The sequence below is a fragment of the Esox lucius genome, chromosome 25 (assembly GCF_011004845.1).
Source record: "Esox lucius isolate fEsoLuc1 chromosome 25, fEsoLuc1.pri, whole genome shotgun sequence".
Classification (NCBI taxonomy): Eukaryota; Metazoa; Chordata; class Actinopteri; order Esociformes; family Esocidae; genus Esox; species Esox lucius.
The window spans coordinates 2,777,242-2,804,254 of record NC_047593.1 but is presented as its reverse complement, the minus strand read 5'-3'; the positions used below and the strand labels follow the sequence as shown (position 1 = coordinate 2,804,254).

The 27,013-nt window shown below is 41.9% G+C and overlaps 1 protein-coding gene across 1 annotated transcript; it reads right to left on the bottom strand.

Moving 5' to 3' along the window:
• Positions 1 to 416: 416 nt before the first annotated feature.
• Positions 417 to 26,179, bottom strand: fhdc1 (FH2 domain containing 1). The gene is made up of 11 exons (XM_029118106.2): positions 25,652 to 26,179; positions 23,468 to 23,529; positions 18,044 to 18,146; positions 17,330 to 17,415; positions 16,347 to 16,447; positions 9,831 to 9,901; positions 9,216 to 9,323; positions 8,714 to 8,784; positions 7,919 to 8,036; positions 7,030 to 7,194; positions 417 to 5,221 (listed from the first exon to the last, which is right to left on the bottom strand). Exons 1-11 carry the CDS (start codon positions 26,177 to 26,179, stop codon positions 2,921 to 2,923), a joined length of 3,714 nt encoding a protein of 1,237 aa, XP_028973939.2. The 3' UTR covers positions 417 to 2,920.
• Positions 26,180 to 27,013: the final 834 nt, after the last annotated feature.

Below are 27,013 nucleotides of genomic sequence, written 5' to 3'. Positions count from 1 at the left end.
AGCTCTGTTTCTCCCTCTTTCATTAGCCATGTATGTTAGTGTCATAAATGTTACCCTATTCCTGATCAAAAGTCTATAGGGGATAGGGTAGGATTTGGGACATTCCCCATCTGGGGTGACATACGGCCCCTGGGTCTTTAATGCCATTCAGTCCCACACTTAATTAGCATTGCAGAAAGAGCAAAAAGATACAACATCAGTCTCCTGAAGGAATGTGGCCTGTAGAATGACACAGGCCCGGTCAGAACTGCTCTGAGAGCTGCAGCTTAAAATAGTAATTGTATAGCAACTGCGGATGTTTTTTTCCTGAGATATCCTCAGACTTAGAGTAAAGTAGATTAACATTGTTGAGTTTAAGGAAATGAAGGGCATCAATGTGTGGTTTGTGAACAACAATGCAAAACTTTCAAGACTTGTTTTTTTTGGGAACAACCTTCACCATTAACTCTAGTCATGAGACTTTTCCTTACACTTCTTCCAAGCATCCATAAACAGTTTGCTACATGTAAACATTGAGAGCTATGTATAATCAAAAATATGTCTTTACAGTATATACAGAGTGGAATCTGGTCTAATTTCAGCAGGTGCAATAAAATGTAGGGAGGCTTTCTATACTTATGTACAAATTCAGGACACGTTACTGATAATAGGACAGCTATAGTCTGCTACATCAAGCTTTAAGTTAATGCACTATTGTTCTTGTTTCAAGTCAATGGCACAAAGCAGTTTGAAAGGCAAATGGTGTGACTTGCTGGCCGGTTTCATATCGGTGTGTGCTGACTTGACGATCAGATTTAGCAAGAGGGCACAAACTGACCTGAGAACAGGCTAGTGAACAGCAATGGCAAGGCTGAAAAGTCTCTACAGTATCACATAAATTACGACTGTTGGTGGTCAAAGACCACAAATATACAATGTCAAGTTGTACTGAAAAATCAGGAGACCATGATGACATTCACAGTAGAAAAATCAAGCATTACAAGATTTTGACGAAACATGGAGACGTTAATTCAGTCTGAAGAGCTACATGTTCAATGCTTTTTTTTCACAGCATTAGCATCAATCTAGCTATAGCATGAAGCAGGACAATTATTTCCTTTGTGTGCACGTCTACTCCAAGCTAAAATGGAGGGGTTCTTTTGAAAGCATTAAGAAACATTATCGATACATAAATACATATGACAAAAGTACCAGAGGTACATAAAAAAGACATTGCATGACAAAGTACATTTAGCATGTACTGTATTGTAGGAGGTAAAGGCAGAAGTTTACAGTGGTGTTAAATACCAAAGGATGGATAACTAACTGTCTGTATTTACTAAAGTAACAATTAACTATCCTTGATACATACATTAGAATTCAAATAGTTCTGTTAGTTTCTGACTGCACATATTGTATTGTCCAAATTGGCAGTCCTGTGGTGCATCAATAAGAATGTATTTTAAATGGAACTCTGGATACCTGGTTGGACTGAATATAGCCACATAGAGACAAATTGATGAGTCACTCTGGTAAAAGGCTACTGCTAAATCAAGTGTAACCAAGCTGTAACTTCAGTGGAGCAGGAAAGAAGCTTTACTCAGTAGCTGAATGCTAGCGAGCACAATGCCACCAAGAGCAGTGTTGAGTTTATTAGAACAAAATAGAAAATTGTTTTGCAACTGACATTTAATTTTGTTTTTCCTTGTTGGACAATCTCAGGTAAGTCTTTTCCCATTTGTCAGTTAAATGTTTTTTTTTGTGCTAATTTCAAGTGTGCCCTATCGGTTCCAAGGCTGAAGCTCAGGCTGAAGCATCAGAAAAACAGCAATATTTAGTGTTGACTGTAGGCTACTGTGTACAGTATGGCAGTGCAAAGGAAACAAAACCATTCAAATCAAAGTCACAATCACTACAGCAGCAAGGCAGAATCTGACAAAGCTTGTACCCTGAAGGAAGACACTAAATCAGTCTCCAAATTGTTAAAGCTAATTAGCAGCGTTCAAATGTTCAGTAATGTATTTTAGGTAACACTTCATTTTACAGTTGTTGTTTACCAGGTAGTTTTATAGAAATGTCTTAGTGACCTATTTGTAAACAGTTATTACCAAACAATTGCATAGGAATGGGCTTATTGACACAGCTGTTTCTTATATAATTTGCTACATAGTTCTTCCCAAATGTGTTAGAATTTTTTGAGGTATGATCAAGAAAGTAATCTATTTTTACTTACACAGCATCATAGTTAACATTGGGTAAATACCAGGACAGTACATGCTTAAACTTAGCTCTAAAACAAAGTGTTACCATTTATTTGTCTATTTTGATGTAATTATACAGTATATACAATTTAAGACCACAAAACAGGCAAAATAAAAGGCTCCACAGAAAAAAGGGGTATTTTGCCCTTTGTCAGTTGTTTCTCCCCATAAAGAATGTCAGAACAATTGTGACTCATGAAAGAATACTCTCTCAACCAACAGACTTCTGAAATACAGTGCATTTTGTATTTTAGCAATTTATAAAATCAGTATTAATAAGAGGTCTGTGCAATGAGTTGATATGGATGAGGTGAGAAGTCTTTGGAGTAGCTTCACCAAGCAAGTAAAGGTGTTTTCGATGCTTTGGACAACATCCTTTATTTTAAATCAAGGTTTCTCAAACAACCCCTCTGGTCTACACAGACGTTTCAATCTTTTGTTTTTACGGTTGAGGCTTGATGACTGGTCAACTAATTGAATCAGGTGTGCCAGTTGATTTAAAACAAAAGTGTTAAACATCTAGGAATGTCCAAGGAGAGGGTTGGGAAATCTTGCCTTAAAGGAAAAATAATTCAAAATGTTGCGGACAACTTTCCTTTCTTTTTTCCACTCCATTTTTTTTCCCACTACCACTTCCACTTCCAGGCTCCAATCTTGGACTGTTATGCAGTATTTTAGTTCTACTTCCAGGTGGGTTTATGGGTCCTACAGGACATAATAGTGTCTCTTGATTGGACAGACTTTTCTGAGAAACTACTGCTCTTGCGGGAGCGTTCGTGGGCAGGTGGTGGTGGTGGGGTGTCACTGCGTTGGGTACTTGCCCGGCTTGAAGCTCTGACACTCTGCACCCTTTGCAGCCCACCCCCTTTTGCCTTTGTCTCCTCCCGTGGTGAGTGCTGCCCTCCTGTGGCAGGAGGTGGGGTTGTGGTGGCTACTGGAGCCCTAGTAGGTGCTTGTCTCTGGGAGCTGTTCCGGGAAAACATTGAGGGGCTCCGTGAGGGGGTTGTGGGATTGGAAAGGGTTGGGGCAAGTTCTTTCCTGGTGGTCCTGGAGGAAGAAGCCACAGTGTTCCGGGCCCAACCAGGCAGGGCAGCTGAGGAGGTTTTGGGGCCAAGGGCGGGTGTCTCAGTAGTGCTAGCCTCAGATTGTGCTCCAACCACACCCTTGGCCTGAGCCTGGGCGGCCAGGGCTCTCATGGTTGAACGACACATCTTCTCCTCCGGTTGAGGCTTGGGCAGGTTCCTCAAGGGTTTTGCGCTGGGTTTGCGGAAGGAAGCCTTACGCGGAATTGGATCCCGTGCCCAGCTAGAGAGGCCAGTGCTCCCCTGGGATTTGGTCTCATCAGGTGGCAGACTGGAGTGACGGGCAGGCCTACCAGTCATCTCATTCCTCCCCCTAGCCGGGGTACTCTGGTCGCGGAGTGGCCGTCTGAGCTCTGCGCCCTCATGGCCTATAGCGGGTCTCTCTGGCCTCCTAATGTGGCTAAGGCTTCGAGTGAGTTTAGAGATGGGCACCACCTTCCGCATGCCCTGGGTCTCAGTTGTAGTCAGTGCCCGAACGCTGCGACCCATTCCGCTGTTCTTGGAGATTTTCGATGCATTCTTGGTCTTGACTTGTGCAGGTTTAGAGCTATACGTCTGCACAGCTTTTTTGTCCACCTGCCTAACCTCAGCCGTGTCACAGCTATCTGTGTCCCCCTCTTCTGTGGTTACGAAGGAGCCCACAGATGGGGCACGTTCATTTGTAGACTTCGGCGCTGACAGCTCATTTGTGGAGGTAGACTGATGGGACTGATCGTTGGTGGATATGGACTCAGTGTTGGAATTAGAGGTTAGCAAGCTGGGGTCTGGAAGGTTCTCATGGGTGTTGTTTCGATCAGTGTGATTTACGTCAGGGACCAACCCATCCCGCATTAAAGGCAAGCTCTCAATCTCAGAATAGTCAAACGCCACAGAGCAATCTGTTTCTGTGCAGTCCAAAGTGTAGACCAATGGTTTGTTATTGGACACAGAGGGGTCAAGAGGGAGGGGTGTGTCGCAGGTGGTGGAGGAGATGGTGCTGCTGTCTTCCTCTTCCTCCTTTTGAAGAGAGGCCACCACAAACGGAGACATTTTACCCTCCCATGCCGCCTTGGGCTCTGTTCCTCTCTCCAAACAAGGAGGTGGGGTATCCAAAATGATTGTTTTTGGAGGTTCCTTCTCCATTTCCAAGTCTGTCAGAACCACGTCTCTGTGGTTGACAAAGTGCATGGTATTAGTGTTATTATTTGGACTGGGAAGGTCAAACGGTTGAAGTCCTGGGACTAATGTGTGCCTCTCCACGCTGATGTTCATGTTTGCCGTGACATTCACGACAGGAGAGGCCGTTTTCTGAAAGACGTTATGGTTGGGGCATGAGCGAGGCAGGACGCTCCCCTCGGACACGGTCGTGTAGTGATTCATATTTTTACATGGGTCCTCATTGGCATCAAAGCCTGTGGATGAGTACATGGCCAAGGGGCTGATAGGCTCACTCTCAGTACGAGGGGATGTGGCCAAGATCTGCCGCCCACTTCCTAGCTCAAGGCTGTCGTTCTGCGATACAAGCCAGTCGGCGGTCCTTCGTTGGATGGTGCGGCTTGATCGTGGAAGACTGTTGAACTTGGTGGCGTAGTCGGCTGTCAGCGCTGCTCCGCCACCAAACAGCTCCAGGTAGCCATGTAGTTCGCGGTCAGCCATGGCAGCCATTGTGTGGCGGTGGCGGCGGGCACTGGCTGAACGGCCCAGGGGGCTGTGGGGGCTGGCAGGACGCTGTTGGAGGAAGTCTAGAAGGCCTTCCTTGGTTAGCATATCCACATCATTCTCACTGCTGCTGCGGCCAAAGCTTCCGTTACCACCGCTGGTGGCCTGCTGCTTGTCTGCAGCCCAGGCGAAACGTTTCTCCTCCAGTTCTCTTAGACGCCGCTGCCTGGCTGCTTCCTTCAGGTCCCGCTCTAGATTATCCTGACAAAGACAGAGGAAGGGCCAATGTCAAAAACATTTAATGTAAAATGTACAGTTCCCTCTGTAATTATTATATGAATAAGCATTACTTAAATTGTTTAAGCTCTATGCTCCAAACATTTTAAGATGTTACATTGAGATTAAAATATAGGTGCTTTTAGCACTGACCAATTTTTTATACATAATCACATTTCAGGGCACAGAAAATTAAAATCTGGTTAGTCAGGTATGTTCCATCACATCATTTGTGGAGCCATAACAGAGCAGTCAATATATGACAACTATGAAGAGATCTTTCAGAAACATACTTTAGCCCACATAGTTATGAAAATAATTAAAATGAAGCAAAGCACTGGTAAACTCAGCAATCGCAAATGGCCTGCTGGGCCAAAAATACCTCTATAGAGGAAGACAAAAGAATACACACCATAATAAATAAACTGACAGATAAGGTACATACAGTTAGGTCCGGAAATAATTGGACACTGACAAGTTACAGTTAAATAATGAAAGTGTAGTCTCTCTTTAATATGTAGCTTCCTCTTTTTCAAGGGAACAAAATTAAATGGACAATGGACTCAAAAGCTGTTTCATGGACAGGTGTGGGCTATTCCTTTGTTATTTCTTCATCAATTAAGCAGGTAAAAGGTATGCAGTTGATTCCAGGTGTGGCATTCGCATATGGAAGCTATTGCTGTGAACCTACAACATGCGGTCAAAGGAGCTCTCAGTGCAAGAGAAACAGAATATCCTTAGGCTGCAAAAAAATAAATAGCAGGAATAGATAGCGGGAACGTTAGAAGTGGCCAAAACATCAGTTTGGTACATTCGGAACACAAAAAGAACACAAAAAGGCCTGGACGTCCACGGAAGACAACTGTGGTGGATGATTGTAGGATCCTTTCCATGGTAAAGAAATACCCCTTCACAACATCCAGCCAAGTGAAGAACACTTTCCAGGAGGTAGGCATATCATTATCCAAGTCTACCATAGAGAAGACTTCATGAGAGCAAATACAGATTGTTCATCACAAACCATTCATAAGCCTCAGGAATAGAAATGCTAGATTAGACATTGCCCAAAAACATCTAAAAGTCAGCTCAGTTCTGGAACAGCATTCTTTGGACAGAATAAAGATCAACCTGTACCAGAATGGGAAGAAGATGTGAAGAAAAAAGTATGGAGAAGGCTTCAAACTGCTCATGATCCAAAGCAAACCACATAATCTGTAAAACATGGTGGAGGCAGTGTGATGGCATGGACACGCATGCCTTTTTCTTTCCTTTCCGAAAAAGTCGAAAAGGAAGGATTTGAGTATGGAACAGAATGGTTAAAATTAAGAGATCACTGCAAATTGAACGCTTCTGTTCCTCAGTCAAAATTTTCCTTTTCAACTTTTTTGGAAAGGAAAGAAAAAGGTGCAGTTGTCTCTTAATTTGTTCTGGAGCTGTATATTAAAAATAAACATCTGAAGATGGTTGCAGGATAGGCCCAGCAGAGCATCCCCAAAGTGGATACCCATTTCTGGTGAGGAACATGGGGCATAAACTCCAGTTAGCTAGTGCAGGCAAATGATATGTGACCAAATAACTAGGCGCTTTAACAGCAAAACTTACTTAAAGTTCTTAAATTGTACATAAAACTTTGGGACCTTGAAAAAGGGGCACTATGTATAAAAGTATTGTTATTTGTAAATTGTGGATCTGATCTGTATACAAATACCCACATATAAAAGCTGAACATTTATACTATTACCTTATAGTAATTGTTTTGATTGGCGTATGGAGCCAAAAGAAACATCCCTCACCTTGACAGCCTTTTTGAACTTGAGACAGAAGTCCTGGAAGATACGGAAGCACTCATCCAGTTTGAAAGTTTCCTTGTCTTCACAGAAGAAGTCGATGAGTGCGTTGCCCTCCTTCCGCAGGTCCAGCCTGCGCCTCTTTAGGTCCTGCAGGGTTTTTGTTGAGCTCTATTGGCAAGGAAAGACAGTGTATGACAGAGTAAATGTACTGTAAGTAGTACAAATCACATTTATCCATCAAATATAAGCAAAAACCAGTGGATTGATGAAAATGTCAGTAAACAATACAGGACAATATATATATATTAAGCACTGATCAACACTGAAATTACAGACTGACAGCCGTATACATGGCTGGGCCATATTTGTGAAACACTTGCTTTTCTGTCTGGGATTGATTTTGGTGAACCCCAACAATGGAATGGTGTGGATGTATATCAGTCATAAAACATTCAAAATGAAAGCAGGCCAGCTCAACCATACCTAGACAGTTGACAAACAAACCCCCAGATCAATTTTAAACAGTCTGTTTGAGATTGATGCTTAACTGTTTATTTTTCTACATTGTGGCAAAAAATAACACTACAGCACATGTATACAATGTAATTCACATATTAGTTAACAGAATATTCCATTTTAGAAGTTAGAGTTTTACTGGCCATATTGTTAAAACTTGTGGCATGTACTCACAAATTAGACCAGTGGTTTGTACCGAAATACCTCACATGATAGCACAGTATTGTTACATAGTAATAGTCATCCCAGGATCTGCTTGGTACCACCACTGGCTAAGCATGGGTCACCAGGGTCTAAAAAAGCCCTTGTGCAGCATTACCAATCCTAGTCACAGAACAGAACTCCCAAATGAGAAAAAGACAAAATGTTCTTTCACCTGCAGGAAGGGGTCCAGCTGCTCTAGGAGTTCCGCATCGTTTTGGACCTTCTCCTCCAGGGATCGGGTCCTGACATAGAGGGATGAGAACTCCAGCTCGATGTTCTCCACTGATATTCTGCGGAGATATGCACATCATCCAGTGCCTGTTAAGACACACTTTGTGGATTACAATGCTAACATTCTAAGTTTAGCTTCCTGTTGGGCCCACTCAATTTATGCACACATCTGTAAGTTCCTTGAGATAAAAATGTCGCTGCTATATGCCATTACACCTTATAATAAATGTGAATTTGTTGACTTTTGTAACAAATGGCTCTGTTAGCATAGTGGATATACAGTAGATTGGATTATGGTGAAGGCTCGACAGTTAAAGAGCCTGGAAGCAAACACAATTTGATGTCCGCCGGGAGCATGATCTTGGAAGACAGGCTGAGCTTAAGTTATTTGGTCACTCAAAGATGACCTTGTAAAAGAGGTTGACAGCCAAATGGAATGTGGTGAATCCCAAACAGTACAGTTTACTATGGATGTTAGGCAATTCAAATTAAATAAATTGATCTTGTATTTCCTTCAGAGCTGCTAGCCCACTGCCAGACGTTAAAGCCCCGGCCAGTGATTTTGAAAACCAAAAAGCCACTTCACTTTCAGGTGAAGTACCTGTAACCCCCTAATGTCATGTCCATTATCTGAAACATCACATGAAAAGTTACCAAATCGCTACATCACAAATTGGAGAACTGTTCAAACAGATTTTCCGACATCATGGACACAGTATAATGATGGACAATTTACCTGGAAGCACTCTGGATGTCTGCAAGTTTCTCAGGGAACTTGAGCAGTTTCTCGTCCTTCTTTTGTGCCTCCTGAAAGGATAGAAATGAGTATGAAAAACAAGGATAATAAACAGGTAATAACGCCCCCAAACCCTTATAACCCCTAATAACGCTTTAAAATAGGTAAGTGGAGCTCTGCCATCCTTTCTGTAATATAATAAAAAATCTAATTTGTCCTCTATTAACTGAAACATCAATGATAGAAAATGTTTGTGGTGGCTCAGGGTCTACACTACTGTCTACGATGAACCTGTACCAAATCTGTCCCACTGCTATTTACCAAATGCCTACTCCTCTATACTTGGTCTCAAAAAGGCATAAATGTGCCCCAAAATTACAACAACAAATATCTTTGTGTGTGTGTGTCTTTTGCACTGTGTGTGCCTCATCCAGTGTTTGTGTCTCTCTTCCTAAGGGTTTGCTACAGTGTGTACTCTCCGAGCATTGTCTGTAATACTTACTAGAGCCACAAAATGCAGCAGATTCATGCCTGGTTTGTTGGCCTTTGTGTCAGCCAGTGAAAGGAGCGATGAAAGCTTGAAGCCTACGGCGTTGCCTGCGTAGCCGCCCTGAGAGACATGGAGGATAAACCAGAGGTGTCACAGTAGTGCCATAAAAACCATTATCCCAAAGATTCTCTAATTACTTTAGGAGAGAGAAATAGAGAAAGGGGGATTGAAGAAACCAATGGGGAACAAAGTAAGCTAACAGAGAGGTACAGTGGTTCTCAAAAGTATTAACCACCCTTGAACTATTCCACATTTTATTGTGTTCCAACATGAAATCCTTTCTTTGTGGAAAAGGTTCTATACTAACCAAATAAGGTTCCAAATGAAATAAAAAAAAGTGAGGGAGAATGACAGCAATGAAGGAATGGAAACAATATTTTGAGATGAAGTAGGGATATCAGCAGAAGACACTGAAAAGGTAAGAGCGATGTTCCAAAAGAATGTAAGAAATGCAAATGTATAGGACGATGAGACAGAAAGAGTGAATGAGTGACAATAAAAGAAGAAAAAAAGCAGTGATTACATGTTTAAGAGGAGTAGAAGGAAATAAAGACATTATTGACTCACAGCGTTCATGATGTTGCCAGCCTGCAGGACTAGGTGAAGGATGGCATGTAGCTCCTCACAGGTCATCAGCTCTGCAAACCGAGAGAAGTGAATTCCCAAACTCAGTCAGGGCATTCAACAGCACAGCATTGCTGGTTTGAAGCAAAACGTTAACCTCAATCTAAGAGTTGATAGTTGGAACATCCGCAGATCATCTATAGGGAACTATCAAATGAAAGGTGGTCTGACATATTTTACTAACACATTCATTTTTACTACTCTAGGCATATTCCAAATGAGGTCCTACCATATGATAAAACTGTATAGAGCTAATCATTGCCCAGATATTAAGCTAATTATTACCCAGAGAGTGAGCACATCAATCGAAATGAGGAAGGACCTAGTTTGTGACTTTCCAATTTGCTTGCTGATGGGCAGTAAATGGGCAGTAAATCATTAGTTTAACGGGAAATGGAAAGTCCCTGGATCAAACATTCAATCACTGTAATCAACAGGCTAAGTGTAAACACCAGGATGGACTGAAACCACATTTTCAATGTCTATATGCAATTCCAAGGACTGAGTATCTCCAGATAACAATAATAGTGCCATTTTCATTTTGTTTCGATGTGCAATGATTGCCATAATTCTTGAACATGACTGAATTGTATGGCTTTCAATTTTGGATATGTATTGAATGGGAGAAGGAAGGAAGGGACAGGTATTGGTCAAAAAGCTCACACCAGCAAAAACTAGAGTTTGTACAGGCAAAACATTTATATACAGGCATTTTCAAAATAGCTCTGAAAAGGTTGCAACTACAAGTTTTGCTAGTGGCTGTTTCAAGTGTAGAGTATACACTGATGAGCCAAAACATTATGACCACCTGCCTAATATAAGTGTCCTCCGCGTGCCTCCAAAACAGCACCGACCCGCCAAGACTTGGACTCTACAAGACTCCTGAAGGTGTCCTGTGGTATCTGGCACCAAGACATTAGCAGCAGATCCTTCAGGTCCTGTAAGTTGAGAGCCGGAGCCAACATGGATTGGTCTTGTTGGTCCAGCACATCCCACAGATGCTCAATCAGATTGAGATCTTTGGAATTTGCAGGCCAGGGCAACACCTTGAACGCTTTATCAAGTTCCTTAAACCATTCCCAAACAATGTGCGCAGTGTGGCAGGGCGCATTATACTGCTGAATGAGGCCACTGCCATCAGGGTATACCATTACCTGGCCTGCAACGATGTTTAGGTAGGTGGTGTGGAATCTGAGCATTAACAATTACAAGGTGAATGTACATTTCATTGGAAGTGAATGTGCGTAGATAATGAGAACTACAGAAACATCTCTGTTTAGATTATCTCTCTGTAGGTTGCACTCTACAAACCCCAGGAATGTTCACATTGACCATTTGGCATGGGGATTATTGTCTTAGAAACCTGATCTTTGCTAGGTAGACACACCCTTCAATGTATATATCAGCTTGTATCCAATATTACAGTGAGAAGAGATAGACTGAGATGAGATTGAGGTTGTGTAAGGAAGACCAGGTCCGTAGCCTCATGAACAAGACTTTCTAATGCTGCAATAAATAATATACTTTCTCTCTCCCTTGACAAACAGGTTTGCGATAATTATTACAACCACTATACGAAACGGCTGATCTCTAACAGTGGCAACTATCAGAAGAACATTGCCCAGAGTATCACACCCCCGTGTCGTCTTCCCACAGTGCATCCTGGTGAATCACTTCCCCAGGTAAATGATGCACACGTACACGGCTGTCCACGTGATGTAAAAGAAAACGTGATTCATCAGACCAGGCGACCTTCTACCACTGGTCCAAGGTCCAATTCCAACTCTCGCGTGCCCATTCGACAGTGAACAGGGGTAATCATGTGTACCCTGAATGGTGACTACCAACGTAGACCACAGTAGACCTTCTGTCAGTTTGGACCAGGCAGGATAGCCTTCGTTGACCCCGCGCATCGATGAACCCGTGCACCCAACACCCTGTCGCTGGTTTGTCTCTCCTCAGACCCAGGTGGTGTAGTATTACACAGCGCTCTACCGCAGCACAAAACTGACCACCACAGTCTACGTTTGATTCACAGGGCAACTATGATGGGTGGCTGGAGAAGCCTCTGCAGGCAATGCAAATGAGCTAACATCCTCTGGGATGGGGAGGCTTTGTCAGCAGGAACTTCCTGGTCTCATCACGGCTTATTTACACCATCAGGAAGCTTGGGTGCCTGCAAAGCTAACTGATACCATCAGGGTGAATAAGCCTGCCCTCACAGGCGTTGACACATTCCAGGTTGGAAGAGCAGTGTTGTGGAGAGAAGCCTAGAAGGACGGCTTGACACAAACTTCAGCTCTCCTGAAGAAGAAACAGGGCTGTAGATGCAACTGCATATAATGAATTTGGGGAAAGGATGAAAAAAGGAAGTCCTCCCAGACTCACAACTCAATTTGGCACTGCAACAAAGACGTCACGGTAGGCTTTTTTGAGAGAGCGCCAGTAAAGTGCAGTGGAGGGATGAGAAGCTGTGACTCAGCTAAAATGACATATAGCCATGCTCAGCTACAAGCCAACGGTTGTGCTGGAGCTGGGTCAGATATTTCCCCACTGTTTATTGGATGCTTTGTAGAGCCTCAAATTTGCTGAGAGAGATTAAAGTGTATAAAGCCGTGCAAGTGTGTGTCCACACGATAAATTGCTTTACAAGTCATCGAAAGACCCTGCTGCTTCATGCTCTGAAGGGCCTCACAAAGCAGATTTTCCAGCAGCACAAACTCAAGTTAAATATTCTAAATGTAATCGGGGCAATTACTTCGCTAAATTAATACTTTTATAATTAGCCCTTGGGGGCCTGAGCTTTGTTTGTAGTTTTTCCCCTACTTTACATATTGTTTATATTTGGGCTTATAAACAATATGTAATGTTTATGGCTCATCATGTATTTGGCATCAAATGATTACAAATAACCTCAGCTAATATAAGCATGCATGTTAATGTACTTATAAGGTAGTATTTGAGTGAAATTTGTTATATCATTGAATTCTGACCACAACACAACAATTTGGAAAATTTCTCCCAATACACAAGTTCTTACACAAATATGTATTGTTTTACAATAAATGTGAACAGAACAATGAAATAATTCACCTTTTGTGCAAGCAGTCCAATACGTTTTTGACACCCATTCTTCTATTAATCATTGAATTCAGACCACAAAACCATGTGGAACAGTTCTCCCATTCCAAATATAATTTTCAAACCCTTTTTCTTAGACAAATATCACAACAAGTATCACAATAAATGTGAACTATAAAATAATTCACCTTTTGTGCATGCAATCCAATATGTTTATGACACCCATTATTATTTTTCAGGCCACAAACAACCATGTGGAACAGTTCTCCCACTCCAAATATGCAAAGCAGACAATATCTATAATGATCACATTTGTATTACATTATTTCATGATATATATATATATATATATATATATATATATATATATATATATATATATATATATATATATATATATATTTCCTTTATTTGGAATCCTATTATGCTTCAACAACATGCTAACAAAAATCCTTATTGTTAGCATGTTGTTTGCATTCCTCCTTTGTGTTCTGGAAATTCAGCTATCCAGCATGTGAAAACCGAAAAGGACTATGGCTACATTGAGTAAAAGTGTTTTTATGTTTTGCCATTTTTTACTAATAATAATACTTATGTGTCCTTGCTGGTGCCCAAGACCCTATCAAGCTCATTTGAATGCGCTAGCTGCATACTGGCCTATAACATGTAGGCTCACTGAAGTGCCATTAATATCAACATCTTAAACACCACAGAGTAAAAATAATTGTAAAAGGTTGTCTGGGCATCAAACTAGGGCTGCAACAAACTACTTTTTAATAATGGATTAATCTGTTGATTAGTACTTTAATTAATCACTAACGGACACATACAAAAAAAAACATTAATTCAGTTTCTGCACTTTTAATTATTATTTTTTTATCTTGCACAATGATCTAATGAATTATATTTACAATATAACAACTCATTCATATTTAGGCACACTGCAAGTCAACAGTTTGGACACACCTACTCATTCACAGGAATTTCTTAGTTCCACTACTATCCACATTGTAGAATAGCAAAGACATTTAAACTGTGAAATAACATATATGGAATCATGTAGCAAACCAAAAAAAGGGTTAAACACATTTTATATTGTAGTCATCAAAGTAGAAGACTACAATATAAAATGTATTTTGATATGTTTATGTATTTTGCACACGCTTTGCATTCTTTCAATCAGCTGTTGTGAGCATTGGTTGACACAATTGCTAACACATGGGGTATTTGCTAACAAATGGCGTCCCCAAGCTGTTTTCATCCGTTCATCGGTGTGGTGTGTTTTGTCCTTCCTGTCTCCTAGGTTTATTAACTCACTGACAACTACTGTCCCCAAAAAATCTCTGACCGTCCATCCACAACTGGGTATATACTCCTTATTTGTTATTCTCTGTCTCTGTAAATGTTTCTGTATTTCTGTATGCTCTCTCTCTCTATGTATCCCTCAGTCTTTCACTGTATCTCTGTAATTCTGTTTCTCTGTAATTTCCTCAATTCTGTCTCAGTATCATTCTGTGTCTCAGTGTTATTCTCCATACAGTGGAAAGAACAAGTATTTGATACACTGCCGATTTTGCAGGTTTTCCTACTTACAAAGCATGTAGAAGTCTGTAATCTTTATCATAGGTACACATCAACTGTGAGAGACAGAATAAAAAAAATCCAGAAAATCACATTGTAGGATTTTTAAATAATAAATGTGCATTTTATTGCATGACATAAGTATTCGATCACCTACCAACCAGTAAGATTTCCGGCTCTCACAGACCTGTTAGTTTTTCTTTAAGAAGCCCTCCTGTTCTCCACTCATTACCTGTATTAACTGCACCTGTTTGAACTTGTTACTTGTATAAAAGACACCTGTCCACACATACTATCAAGCAGACTCCAACCTCTCCACAATGGCCAAGACTAGAGAAGACATCAAGGATAAAACGGTAGATCTGCACAAGGCTGGGATGGGCTACAGGACAATAGACAAGCAGCTTGGTGAGAAGGCAACAACTGTTGGCGCAATTATTAGAAAAGTTCAAGATGACGGTCAATCTCCCTCGGTCTGGGGCTCCATGCAAGATCTCACCTTGTGGGGCATCAATGATTATGAGGAATGTGAGGGATCAGCCCAGAACTAAACGGCAGGACCTGGTCAATGACCTAAAGAGAGCTGGGACCACAGTCTCAAAGAAAATCATTAGTAACACACTATGCCGTCATGGATTAAAATCCTGCAGCGCTCGCAAGGTCCCCCTGCTCAAGCCAGCGGATGTCCAGGCCCGTCTTAGGTTTGCCAATGACTATCTGGATGATGCAGGGGAGGAATGGGAGAAGGTCATGTGGTCTGATGAGACAAAAATAGAGCTTTTTGGTCTGAACTCCACTCGCCGTGTTTGGAGGAAGAAGAAGGATGAGTACAACCCCAAGAACACCATCCCAACCGTGAAGTATAGAGGTGGAAACATCATTCTTTGGGGATGCTTTTCTGCAAAGGGGACAGGACGCCTGCATCGTATTGAGGGGAGGATGGATGGGGCCATGTATCGCGAGACCTTGGCCAACAACCTCCTTCCCTCAGTAAGAGCATTGAAGATGGGTTGTGGATGGGTCTTCCAGCATGACAACAACCCGAAACACACAGCCAGGGCAACTAAGGAGTGGCTCTGTAAGAAGCATCTCAAGGTCCTGGAGTGGCCTAGCCAGTCTCCAGACCTGAACCCAATAGAAAATCTTTGGAGGGAGCTGAAAGTCTGTAATGCCCAGCGACAGATCTGGAGAAGGTCTGTATGGAGGTGTGGGCCAAAATCCCTGCTGCAGTGTGTGCAAACCTGGTCAAGAACTACAGGAAACTTATGATCTCTGTAATTGAAAACAAAGGTTTCTGTACAAAATTTTCTACATGCTTTTAAAGTGGGAAAACCTGCAAAATCGGCAGGGTATCAAATACTTGTTCTCCCCACTGTATCTGTCATTTTCTGTATCTCTGTCATTCTCTTTCTCTCTGTAACTGTCATTCTCTGTATGACCATTTGTTCCTCTGAATCTGTCTTTCTTTCTCTGTATTATACTTGTTTCTGAATACATCCATGTCATTCTCTGTATCTCCATATCTATCTCTGTATCTCTTTTATTGTCAATATATCCATATTATTCTCTGTATGTGACGCACATTTCTCATGGCATGAACCCCAATTACTGTCATGAACCTGAGAACATTACCTGCATCACTCATCTACGGTATATCTCTGCCTGAATGCAATGCCAGCTCAGATGACAAGCATATCTCAGCGCTGCAGCTCAGATTTCTAGGTCGCCAGCTAATGGCGTGTGGTAATACCAGTGGGTGTCAGTGGCGAGCTAGCGGGCCCCATGAGTCATCATTACCTTTGGTGGCCACACGTATGACATCGATCTCGCGGCTCATCACGGAACAGGACGGGAAGAACTCCTCGCGGAGGACCATGGCCTCGACGCGTACTTCAAACCTGGTGGGGGAGCAGCAAAGAACAAGGGTGTCAGATTCACTGGAACAGAGTACAGTATGGTAATCTGTGGCTTAGGGAGGCCCTGTGGTCTAAGCTGCTGCCTGTGGGGCACAGTCACCTACAATATTATAGTCACCTTAAAAAAGAGCAGAAAATCTGAAGAAAACAGCTACAGTGGGTCTCAATAGTATTCCCCACCCTTGGATGTTACCAGATTATTGTGTTACAACATTCAATCAAATGGAAGCTTCTGACACTGATCAACACAAAAAAGTCCATAATGTCCATGTGAAAAATCTATAATTCATTACTAAAAATATAGCTTTTGTTTATGTAAAGGCCATTTCTCCTCAGACATAAACTAAACTAAAATGCCATTTGCAATAAGGGTGTGTAGACTTGATATCCACTGGAGGTAGGAGAAACAGATTGAAGGGTTGGAGCGGGGAACAGAATCCTGTCTAGAGTGGGGAGAGGGGTTACATGTACTTTTGCCAGGACTTATGCTAGACTATAAGCTCTGCCATGTGTTGATATTTTTTTACTAAAAGGCTTGATTCAAACCCCTTACGCCACTTTAAATGAATTTGAAAAGTATATTATAATCAATAGTATGTTGCTTTGCCATTAACTGTTCTCTACTCTATAATGTGTTTGATGTTTCATGTGGACCCCAAGAAGTGTGGCTACAATAGAAATACTCTTTGAAAGGCTTATAAGTATCTTGAGCATCTTAAAAGTCTTTCCAATAAGGTAAATAATGATCCTTATGAATAGACCAGTCCACAGTACACTTAAGATGTACCAGCTTATCCTGCATTTGACCCAACTCCTCTATGACCAATCCTTGTGTGTGCCATAATGCCAATTAAGGCAGCTTACCGTGGCACCTGAATCAACAGGTACATGAAGGAGTCTGCCAGGGTCAGTTTGCTGGGGTCGCCTTTAAATGCCCTCAGTTTCTTTACCTACAGATATAAAAAGAAACATAATAGTCTAAAATATTAGTAAACTAGCAAATTACTAGAGAGTTGTGGACGTGGATGATGGATGGCTGTTTCTACCAACAACTTCAGCATCAAGTGTTTCAAGTTCTTAATTGCAGGCCACTATCTTAACCTTGTCTTTTCTAACCTTAACTATTCAGAATTAATATATGCACTCAATTGTTAATTTGTTTTGGTTTTAAAACTGTCAGTTAAACCTCATACAATTGTATTCATTTAAGATATATAATTACATGGTAAAATGTAAATGTGTGGCCATAGGGAAATAACAGATGTCACCCTGTGGCTTTGTTAAAACCCAAAGTCATGCAGTAATCTTTTTGCTGCAGTTATTTTATTAGGGAATTAGGTTGCTAATTTCCAGGGTTCCCATATAATGCGCACATGACTGTAATTCGCTTGATGAAAGCGCCTACAGAAGCATCATTTCAGTGCTCCGGTAAGCACAAACTATAAGAATGCAACCTTGTACAAATGTAAAATAAAAATGTGAGTTGTTCAATGTAAAACTTGTACAATGTCCTGCTAAATAATTATGGCGCTGCATTAATTAATGAAAAATGTACAGGCATTCATATAATGTACACACCTCTTCAGACTCAGGCAGGAGTTTGAGCAGATCTTTGAGGAGCTCGGCTCCGTACAGCTTGCCGTCTCCTTGGCGGATGTCCTCCACAATGGAGTGATTGGACCTGAAAGAGATGGATACAGCGGTAACTGTTATAATCCATAATAATGCAGTTATAATGACATGACAACACTTAAGTACAGTATGATCCCATTATATTATCTTTATTAAAATCTCATAAGCATCCTAATAAATTAAAACCCATTGTAATCAGCGGACAACCTGCGGCTAGGACATTAAATATAGCCCACAAGCCATTATAAAGTCTTGTTTATGGTTATGACTACTTTTGAATGACTTATACATTGCTTAAACTGAACACCTGAAATGCACCTTTTCAATAGACATGATTAAAACAGTTTAAGGCCTTTATAGGCCTTATAAGCAGTCAGTTATCACCTCTTTCTTTCACTAATCTCTCCAAAAATCAAGGCCTTCAGAGAGCAGTAAATTCAGCCATTCCTTACATGGAGAGCCTGAAATCCAATGGCCAGGCCTGGATTTTTGAGTCATGGAGTGATACCACGTTGAACAGTGTTTGGCAAGATGTGGAACCATGCAGCCACTCCATTTGATGTAAATGGTTCAATGGAAACAGGAGGACACACTTAACCCTGTGAAGTCTTTACCTTTAAATTGCATTTCATACTAAGATGATTATAACGTTGTCAGAAAAGGGGGAGAGATGGGTCGAATGTGTAGTTAGCGAATCCTGCTTGTCCTCTGAACCAAAGATTGCCTTTTCTCAACTATAATAACATGCTGTACTACTAATCAAAAATAACTTGAGATGATGATGTGTAGCCGCATGGAGTATAAATACAGTTGTGAGTGACAATATAGTACTAGTGACTGTGAACATAAGTAAATGGTTCCTCGCGTCCATGTCTAGTGTGGATGAGGCAGCATTGATATAGGTGCTCTTGAGATAAAGAGTCAAATGGTATGAAAATGTAAGGGAAAGCCATGCAAAATAGGCTATGAAGTTAGCCCCATACATACTGACGTTGTATAACCAATATACCAAGCAGTTGGCATTACCGCTGTAATAACAAATAGTGTTCCCTAATCACAAAGAATTGTAAAGACATTGCACAATGGTACCGTACATAAATTTGTTTAACAATTCTTAGTGAAACAAAAGTATCAGGTGAATAGCTACCATTTTGTCAGATATGTTTTACATCAGCCTACTGTGTACAGAGTGTGCTGGCATGCAAATCCACAGCTACAACTCTCCCAGTCTACCACCCTCCAATCAGTAAGCATTAGCCACCCCAGACTGCTTACGTAATGATTAGAATGTATTGGCTTAGGGTCCCGCCACCAATTGAACATTGGCCCTTTAAACAATGTGTCCCTTTTCTCCTGGATTATCAACCTGGATAATCCTGGTCAGTTTTGTGGTATAACTAAACCTCTCTGTGACTGTTTTTTTGTGTGCGTGTGTATGTATGTGCAAAAGGGTGTATTATCGCCTTGCATTACAAGTCCATTGCAGATGTTAATACCACCATAATCCTCTCTCAATGAAGGAATGAGTCCAAAGGACAATAAAAGAAGAACCGCTACTCAAAAAGAGCCTTTGAAGGACACAGGCACAGACAGGGATTCGCAACGACCAGATAGTACCAGATGTTCTGAAGACCACATTTCTCCACTCAACAATAAGTCTGAAATGGAAAGTAGGCCCAGTCACACAGGCTAAATAATATATGCCCAGTCAGGCTGGGTAATTTGAAAAACAACAATTTTTTCATTAACGCTGCCATATCAAGGCATAGGGATTTGGAGGCAACTGACTTCAATGTCAATAGACAGAAATCTTCAAAAATCTTGGATGAGGTCAAACAGGAAAGCATTTTCTTTGCTTTGCATATGTAATGTTTGAATTGTAGGTTGTAGAGAATATAATTTTACATTAACATGTTAGTAATTTGGCAGATCCTCTTATCCAGAGCAGCATACAGTAAGTTAATACATATTGAGCGGTAGGTGTGACAAACTCACAACCCAGTAATAGTCAATAAAGAACTCAGAAAAATAGCCATTAGCACAGCAACTATAAAAGTAGAAGGCTGGTGGGGATTTAGCATTAAACAAGCGACAGTGGAGTCTCTAATGTCTTGGCTTCAAAGGGATAGTTTGTCCAAAAATAATATTTGTGTGACAGTCCACTTACTTAGATGTTTCTTCAGGCACAGTAATTTAAAAAAGTTCCATTATTCAGTTCTGTCTCAGTCAGTAATTAGCGTTATTAGAATCGTAAATTAATGAATAGAAACGGTGCATACCGCTACATCGCAAAGCTGCATTGCAAGCGGAAAACTAATCTAAAACATTCCAAACTACAGTGGATATAAAAATTCTACATGTCCCTGTTAAAATGCCAGGTTTTCGTGATGTAAAAGAATGAGAGAAAGATAAATCATGTGTGACCCATAATGTGAAAATTTCTATTGAAAAATTCAAACCTTACAATAACCTGGTTGAATAAGTGTGCACACCCTCTAATAACTGGGGATGTGGCTGTGTTCAGAATTAACCAATCACATTCAAACTCATGTTAAATAGAAGTCATTACACACCTGCCATCATTTAAAGTGACTGATTAATCACAAATAAAGTTCAGCTGTTCAATTTTCCTGACATTTTCTTAGTTGCATCTCAGAGCAAAAGCCATGGTCCGCAGAGAACTTCCAAAACATCAGAGGGATCTCATTGTTGAAAGATATCAGTCAAGAGAAGGGTACAAAATAATTTCCAAAGCATTAGATATACCATGGAACACAGTGAAGACAGTGGAGAAAATATGGCACAACAGAGACATTACCAAGAACTGGACGTCCCTCCAAAATTAATGAAAAGACGAGAAGAAAACCGTCAAGGAGGCTTCCAAGAGGCATACGGCAACAATAAAGGAACTGCAAGTACTGGCTGTGTGCTACGTGACAATCTTATAAAGAAAAACATCCAGGTCCAGCTGAAGTTTGCAAAAACAAACATCAAGTCTCCCAAAGCACGTGGGAAAATATGTTATGGTCTGATGAAACCAAAGTTTACATTTTTGGCCATAATTCCAATAGGTATGTTTGGCGCAAAAACAACACTGAACATTACCCAAAGAACACCATACCCACAGTGAAGCATGTTGGTGGCAGCATCATGTTTTGGGGCTGTTTTTCTTCAGCTGGAACCGGGGCCTTAGTCAGGGTGGAGGGAATTAAGAACAGTTCCAAATACCAGGCAATTTTGGCACAAAACCTTCAGGTGTCCATTAGAAAGATGAAGATGAAGTTCACATTTCAGCACGACAACGACCCAAAGCGAACATCCAAATCCACAAAAGCATGGCTTCACCAGAATAAGATTAACATTTTGGAATGGCCCAGCCAGAGCCCAGACCTGAATCCAATTGAACATCTGTGGGGTGATCTGAAGAGGGCTGTGCATAGGAGATGTCCTCGCAATCTGACATATTTGGAGCGCTTTTGCGCAATTTTTCCCCCTCAAAGATTTCAGTTTGTTTTGCAATTGAATTGTTCCCATTATACAGTGGGGAGAACAAATATTTGATACACTGCCGATTTTGCAGGTTTTCCCACTTACAAAGCCTGATTTTTAAGTAATTAATTAGGATTTTATTGCATGACATAAGTATTTGATACATCAGAAAAGCAGAACTTAATATTTGGTACAGAAACCTTTGTTTGCAATTACAGAGATCATAAGTTTCCTGTAGTTCTTGACCAGGTTTGCACACATTGCAGCAGGGTTTTTGGCCCACTCCTCCATACAAACCTTCTCCAGATCCTTCATGTTTCGGGGCTGTCGCTGGGCAATACAGACTTTCAGCTCCCTCCAAAGATTTTCTATTGGCTTCAGGTCTGGAGACTGGCTAGGCCACTCATGCAGGAAGTTGTCATGCTGGAAGACCTAGCCACAAGCCATCTCCAATGCTCTTATTGAGGGAAGGAGGTTGTTTGCCAAGATCTCGCGATACATGGCCCCATCCATCCTCCCCTCAATACGATGCAGGCGTCCTGTCCCCTTTGCAGAAAAGGATCCCCAAAGAATGATGTTTCCACCTCTGTGCTTCACGGTTGGGATGGTGTTCTTGGGGTTGTACTCATCCTTCTTCTTCCTCCAAACACGGCGAGTGGACCAAAAAGCTCTATTGTTGTCTCATCAGACCACATGACCTTCTCCCATTCCTCCTCTATTCCCATTCCCATTCCTGCATGCCTATTGTCCTGTAGCCCATCCCAGCCTTGTGCAGGTCTACAATTCTATCCCTGATGTCTTTACACAGCTTTCTGGTCTTGGCCATTGTGGAGAGGTTGGAGTCTGTTTGATTGAGTGCAGCTTTAGTATAGTGAGATGCGCAGTTTCCATTCATTAATTTGGACAATGCTAATAATGCTAATTTCAGACTGGGACAGAGCTGAATAATGGATTGTTTAAAAAAATTACTCTATGTGCCTTAACTCGGGGTAAGTGGACTGTCACACAAATATGATTTTTGGACAAACTATCCATTAAAGGTGAAAAATTAGGTTCCAGAATTAAGCAGCCAGGGTGGGAAGATTTCTGACTGGCCTGAGTGGGACTTGCCCTTCCATAGGCCAGAAGTGGCAGCAGGAAAAGCTCTGTTAAGGATGGAGGAGAGAGGACGGAGTTTGGATACATTTTGATACTGATTTTGTAGCCTGAAATGCTGAATCAGGCAGCACTTCAGTCTGAGCACTGGGTAGGTGCCCTTGAGACTAATTAGCATTTCCACTGCGTTGTTTTGGGAAGAGAGAAGTCAGCCAGATAGGAGGCCTAAAGCTGTGCCTGATTACTTGGGGGACAATCGGGAGAAGATAGGGACTGCCCACTAAGCACCAAGCTGTCGTGGTGATGGCTCCAGACTGTGCAACAGACAAATAATGCAAATGCACACTCACACCTGCACATACGATGCTAGACACAAATGAACACACTTATACACACTCACAGACACACGAAGCAAGGAAACAGACCCCCAGACGCATTCAAACACGCATGCACACAGAGATCGACAAAGACACATTTGCATGCATACACACATGTGCACAAAGAAGACGTTGGACAATAGACGTTGGGCATTAAACTCAAAAAGGGTTATGTGTTCAGGTGAACAACAAGAGTAACAGGGATACAGACAGTCCAAACTTGTCACGCTGTACATGGCCCTTCCATTGAAAGACAATAGCTTATAGAAATGGTACCTGTTACGTAACATAGTCTAGTCTGCTTTTGAACGAAACCGGTCTGCAGAATTACATGGAACACACAACTAGGATTCATGTAAGCTAGTATAACTAATCTGGGGCAAGAGGTGGAGTGAAGTGGAGGACTTACTTCTTGAACTGCTTGAGGAAAATGCCCACATTCATGCCCCGCTTGGAGTCCAGGATACTGATCTGAAAACAGGGGAAAGAAACCAACATGATTCAGCTTGAGGATGTGAATGACGACAATGAAAAGTACAGGTTGTGTTTGTGTGGCGGGTGTGTGTCAATGAGATTCTTTGATGGTTAGTGCAGGTAAAGCATAAGCAACAGGAAAGAGTCAAGGTTGAAGTCCGGTATAAGTGATAAGGGCGAACCCAATAAGCATGACCTCTCCTGTGGTTCCGCAGAACTGAACTGTCTTTGACCACCCCGCTGCAGTCATTGGGCAGTCAGGACTTCCATTAGCAGTACCCAGTATCCAGACACCAACACCTCTGAACCAATGCTGACACGGACGTTATCTTCCTGCGCCCCCGTGACAAAACCTCCACCCTGGCATCACACAGTTCTCTCACCCAGAAAACGCCTAAACACTGACTTGGCAACAAACACTGACAATTGCCAACCTGAAGGGCGTTTCAGATATTGGACAAAACTGAGGTTTGGTTTTTGATTATGTGATGCAGAGGCCAGTCATCCAAGTCTTCCACAATTAGCTGGTACAACGCATCAATGTATTCTTAACTATTGATAGTCCCTGGCAAATTAAGGGCATAATATAACATTCAACAGACTCTAAAATGGCCACAGTATTGAATAATACCACGTTTGCTCTCTGGGATTTGTGTTGCTATTGTTGCTGTCTCAATCTGTCTCTACATAACTCAAATTGCTTTCAGGAGTAGTGTGTAGTTGGACTTGGACTCCTTTCAGCAATATGCCTGCTATGAAATAACAACAAGCCTTCGCTCCATGTTGTTCAAACTGTCAGGTAATGTATAGAGAAATTGCAGTTGCCCCTTTGTGTGAAGATGATAGGAAATATGTCGGCATCACAGAGGTATAGCTTTACAACTCCTTTGTTGCCTTTCGCAGGGATATACAATGATTCCACAATGCTGGTTGCCGGCACAAAATGTCCACCAAACACATTTCCTGTCTAAAAGTTGCATGCACTACAGCCAGCTTTTGTATTAGTTTGTGTTGTTGCTATCCCTCAAGATGAAGTTGATTGTGACATGCTGTAAAGCAGCTGGATAAGCCTTGTGTTTTGTGATGAGCACAGTGATTTCCAAGAATAACCTTTGGATTCAGGTTAAGTGCATATTGTCTGTCTATACAGAAGATGCTTTTCATCACACTACTCGCTCAATGAAGAAGTCTCAAGGGAATCATGTGCCTGGAGGAAAAAACTATTAGCTTTCCGGCGCCTGACCTGCTACAGCGAGTTGCTAGATAGCAATGTGACAAGGCAATACATTGCCACAAACTGGACAGTGCTGAGCTCATTTGAACCAACTTTGTGGGACACCTGGCTCATTCGGTACAACCCGGGATTAAACCTGGTTCGGACTGATGCGATTGTACGGTGATACAGTGCAACCAAAGAACCATCGGGATTATCAATGTTGGTCAAGCCCAGATTCATTCACTGTTACCGTGGCTCCCTAAGGTATTCACCCCCTTTCCACATTTTATTGTGTAACAACAGGAAATGAATATGTATCGATTGCCGCTGATCAAAACAAACAAGTCCATAATGTCAAAGTGAAAAACATCTGTTCTAAATTACAAATACAAAACAGAAAATAATTGATTTCATAGGTATTCAACCCCTTTGCTATGACACACCTGAATGAGCCCACATTTGGTTAGTACAATTCCAAACAAAAACCACATAATGAAAACAAAGGAAATACAGAATAAGGCTCTTTAAAAGAGTCCAATGAAGTTCTATAGACTGAAGGATGATCAATAGATATGGGACGCTCCATTAAGTGTCATGAAAAGTGTCTGAATATGTACATAATATATATATATATTTGTATTTTAATAAATGGCAGTCATTTCTAAAAATATGTTTTCACTGCATTATTGTGGGGTATTGTGTGTTGGTCAATAAAAAATATATATGTTTAATCAATTATACATTTCTCCAAAATGTGGAAAAAGTGAAGGGATCTGAATCCTTTCCAAAATCACTGTATATTAGTTAAGCACATTCTGCTGCTCATGACTGTTCCTACTGAAGTAGAGTAAACCGCACAGAAAGGTAGTAGTATCATCCTCAAACCACTCAAGCCATACTCACCTCATCCTTGTTCTCTTTGAAGGATCTTGACCTGGTGATACCGGTTGAGGAGAGACCACCAGTGGCCGGAGCAACCCCACGGCCCTGCACCTCCTCCTGCTGGCCAAAAAGCTCCTCCACGGAGCGCACATCAATCTGATACTGTTGCTGGCAGCGCACTGCCATTGTCCAGATGTTAGGCTTCCCCCGCACCTTCTCCTCCGGGATGGGTTTCCAGAAGAAGCTCCGCACCCGCCGCTTCTTCCGCACGCCGTGGCAAGAGAGGGAAGTCGGTGGTGGGGGAGGGGGCGGAGGGGCATTGGGGGGCGGGGGTGGGGGTGGGGCATCACAGTGGGGTGGAGCAGCGGGGTGCAAGGGGGGCTCACTGGGGAAGGGGGTGGAGGGGACAGTGGGAGGGGAGGTGGTGAGGTCCGACATATGGGAGGAATCAGAGTTTGTGGGGGTGCTGGCTGTGGTAGTGGCGCTGCTGCCGTCGCTGCTGAAGCTTTCTGTCTCATTGGTCGGCGACAGGCTGCTCATAACATGCATTACACTAGCACGCCACGGGGGCGGGGCCTAGTCCTGAAGGGGCCAGTGTGTCCACTTAACTCCGGCCTCAAGGTGACTTTTTGAAGATTTGAACAAGCACAATAAAGAAACGACCTTTCAAGTTATTCAGGTTTGTTGAACGATTAATGAACCGGCTTGTTATTTGAAAAATGTGACCAATCAGGTTAAATAAAGGATTACTATTTTGTTCTTGTGACAAAAATAATGAAATCACGGGTCAAAATTTAAAGGTCAAGAGCTAGAGTGCAACAGACTTTCCTTGAGGCAAACGAGGGAACGTTTCTGTACGTCTTTTCAGTCATGATGAGGTCAGCATGCTCTCTGATTCTGTAGGTCTCCATCCTGCTGCCAGTATACCGTCACTCAAAATTGGGCTTTAGTAGAGTTCTGGAAAGTTCAATGGAGATTGTGGGAGGAATACCGCTATGGAGATAAAAAAAAAGATAGGATTATTTGGGGGCAGTCATGCGTTACACTATCACTGGGACAATCACAAGTTTGGGGAATTTGAGGGGCGCACCACATCAAAGTGGGAAGTGGTAACCCCCTAGTTGCGAGGAACCATGAAAGGGAAATGTCAGACTCCACTGTTCTTTTGAAGCCCTTGAACTCAAACTGTTGGGTGTAAAATGGCTTATGACACTAGTCCAGAGCTACTTGTACCCATGGTTACAGGATAATTTTCCAAAGGGCAGACAACTCGGTTTTGACAGGTTGGCGAACAAGCCCTTACACTTTACCTGCCTGCACTTGATTCACATTTTTTCAAGTGGTAAGTTCCCTTCTCTATGTAAGTTCTCTTATAGTGACTTG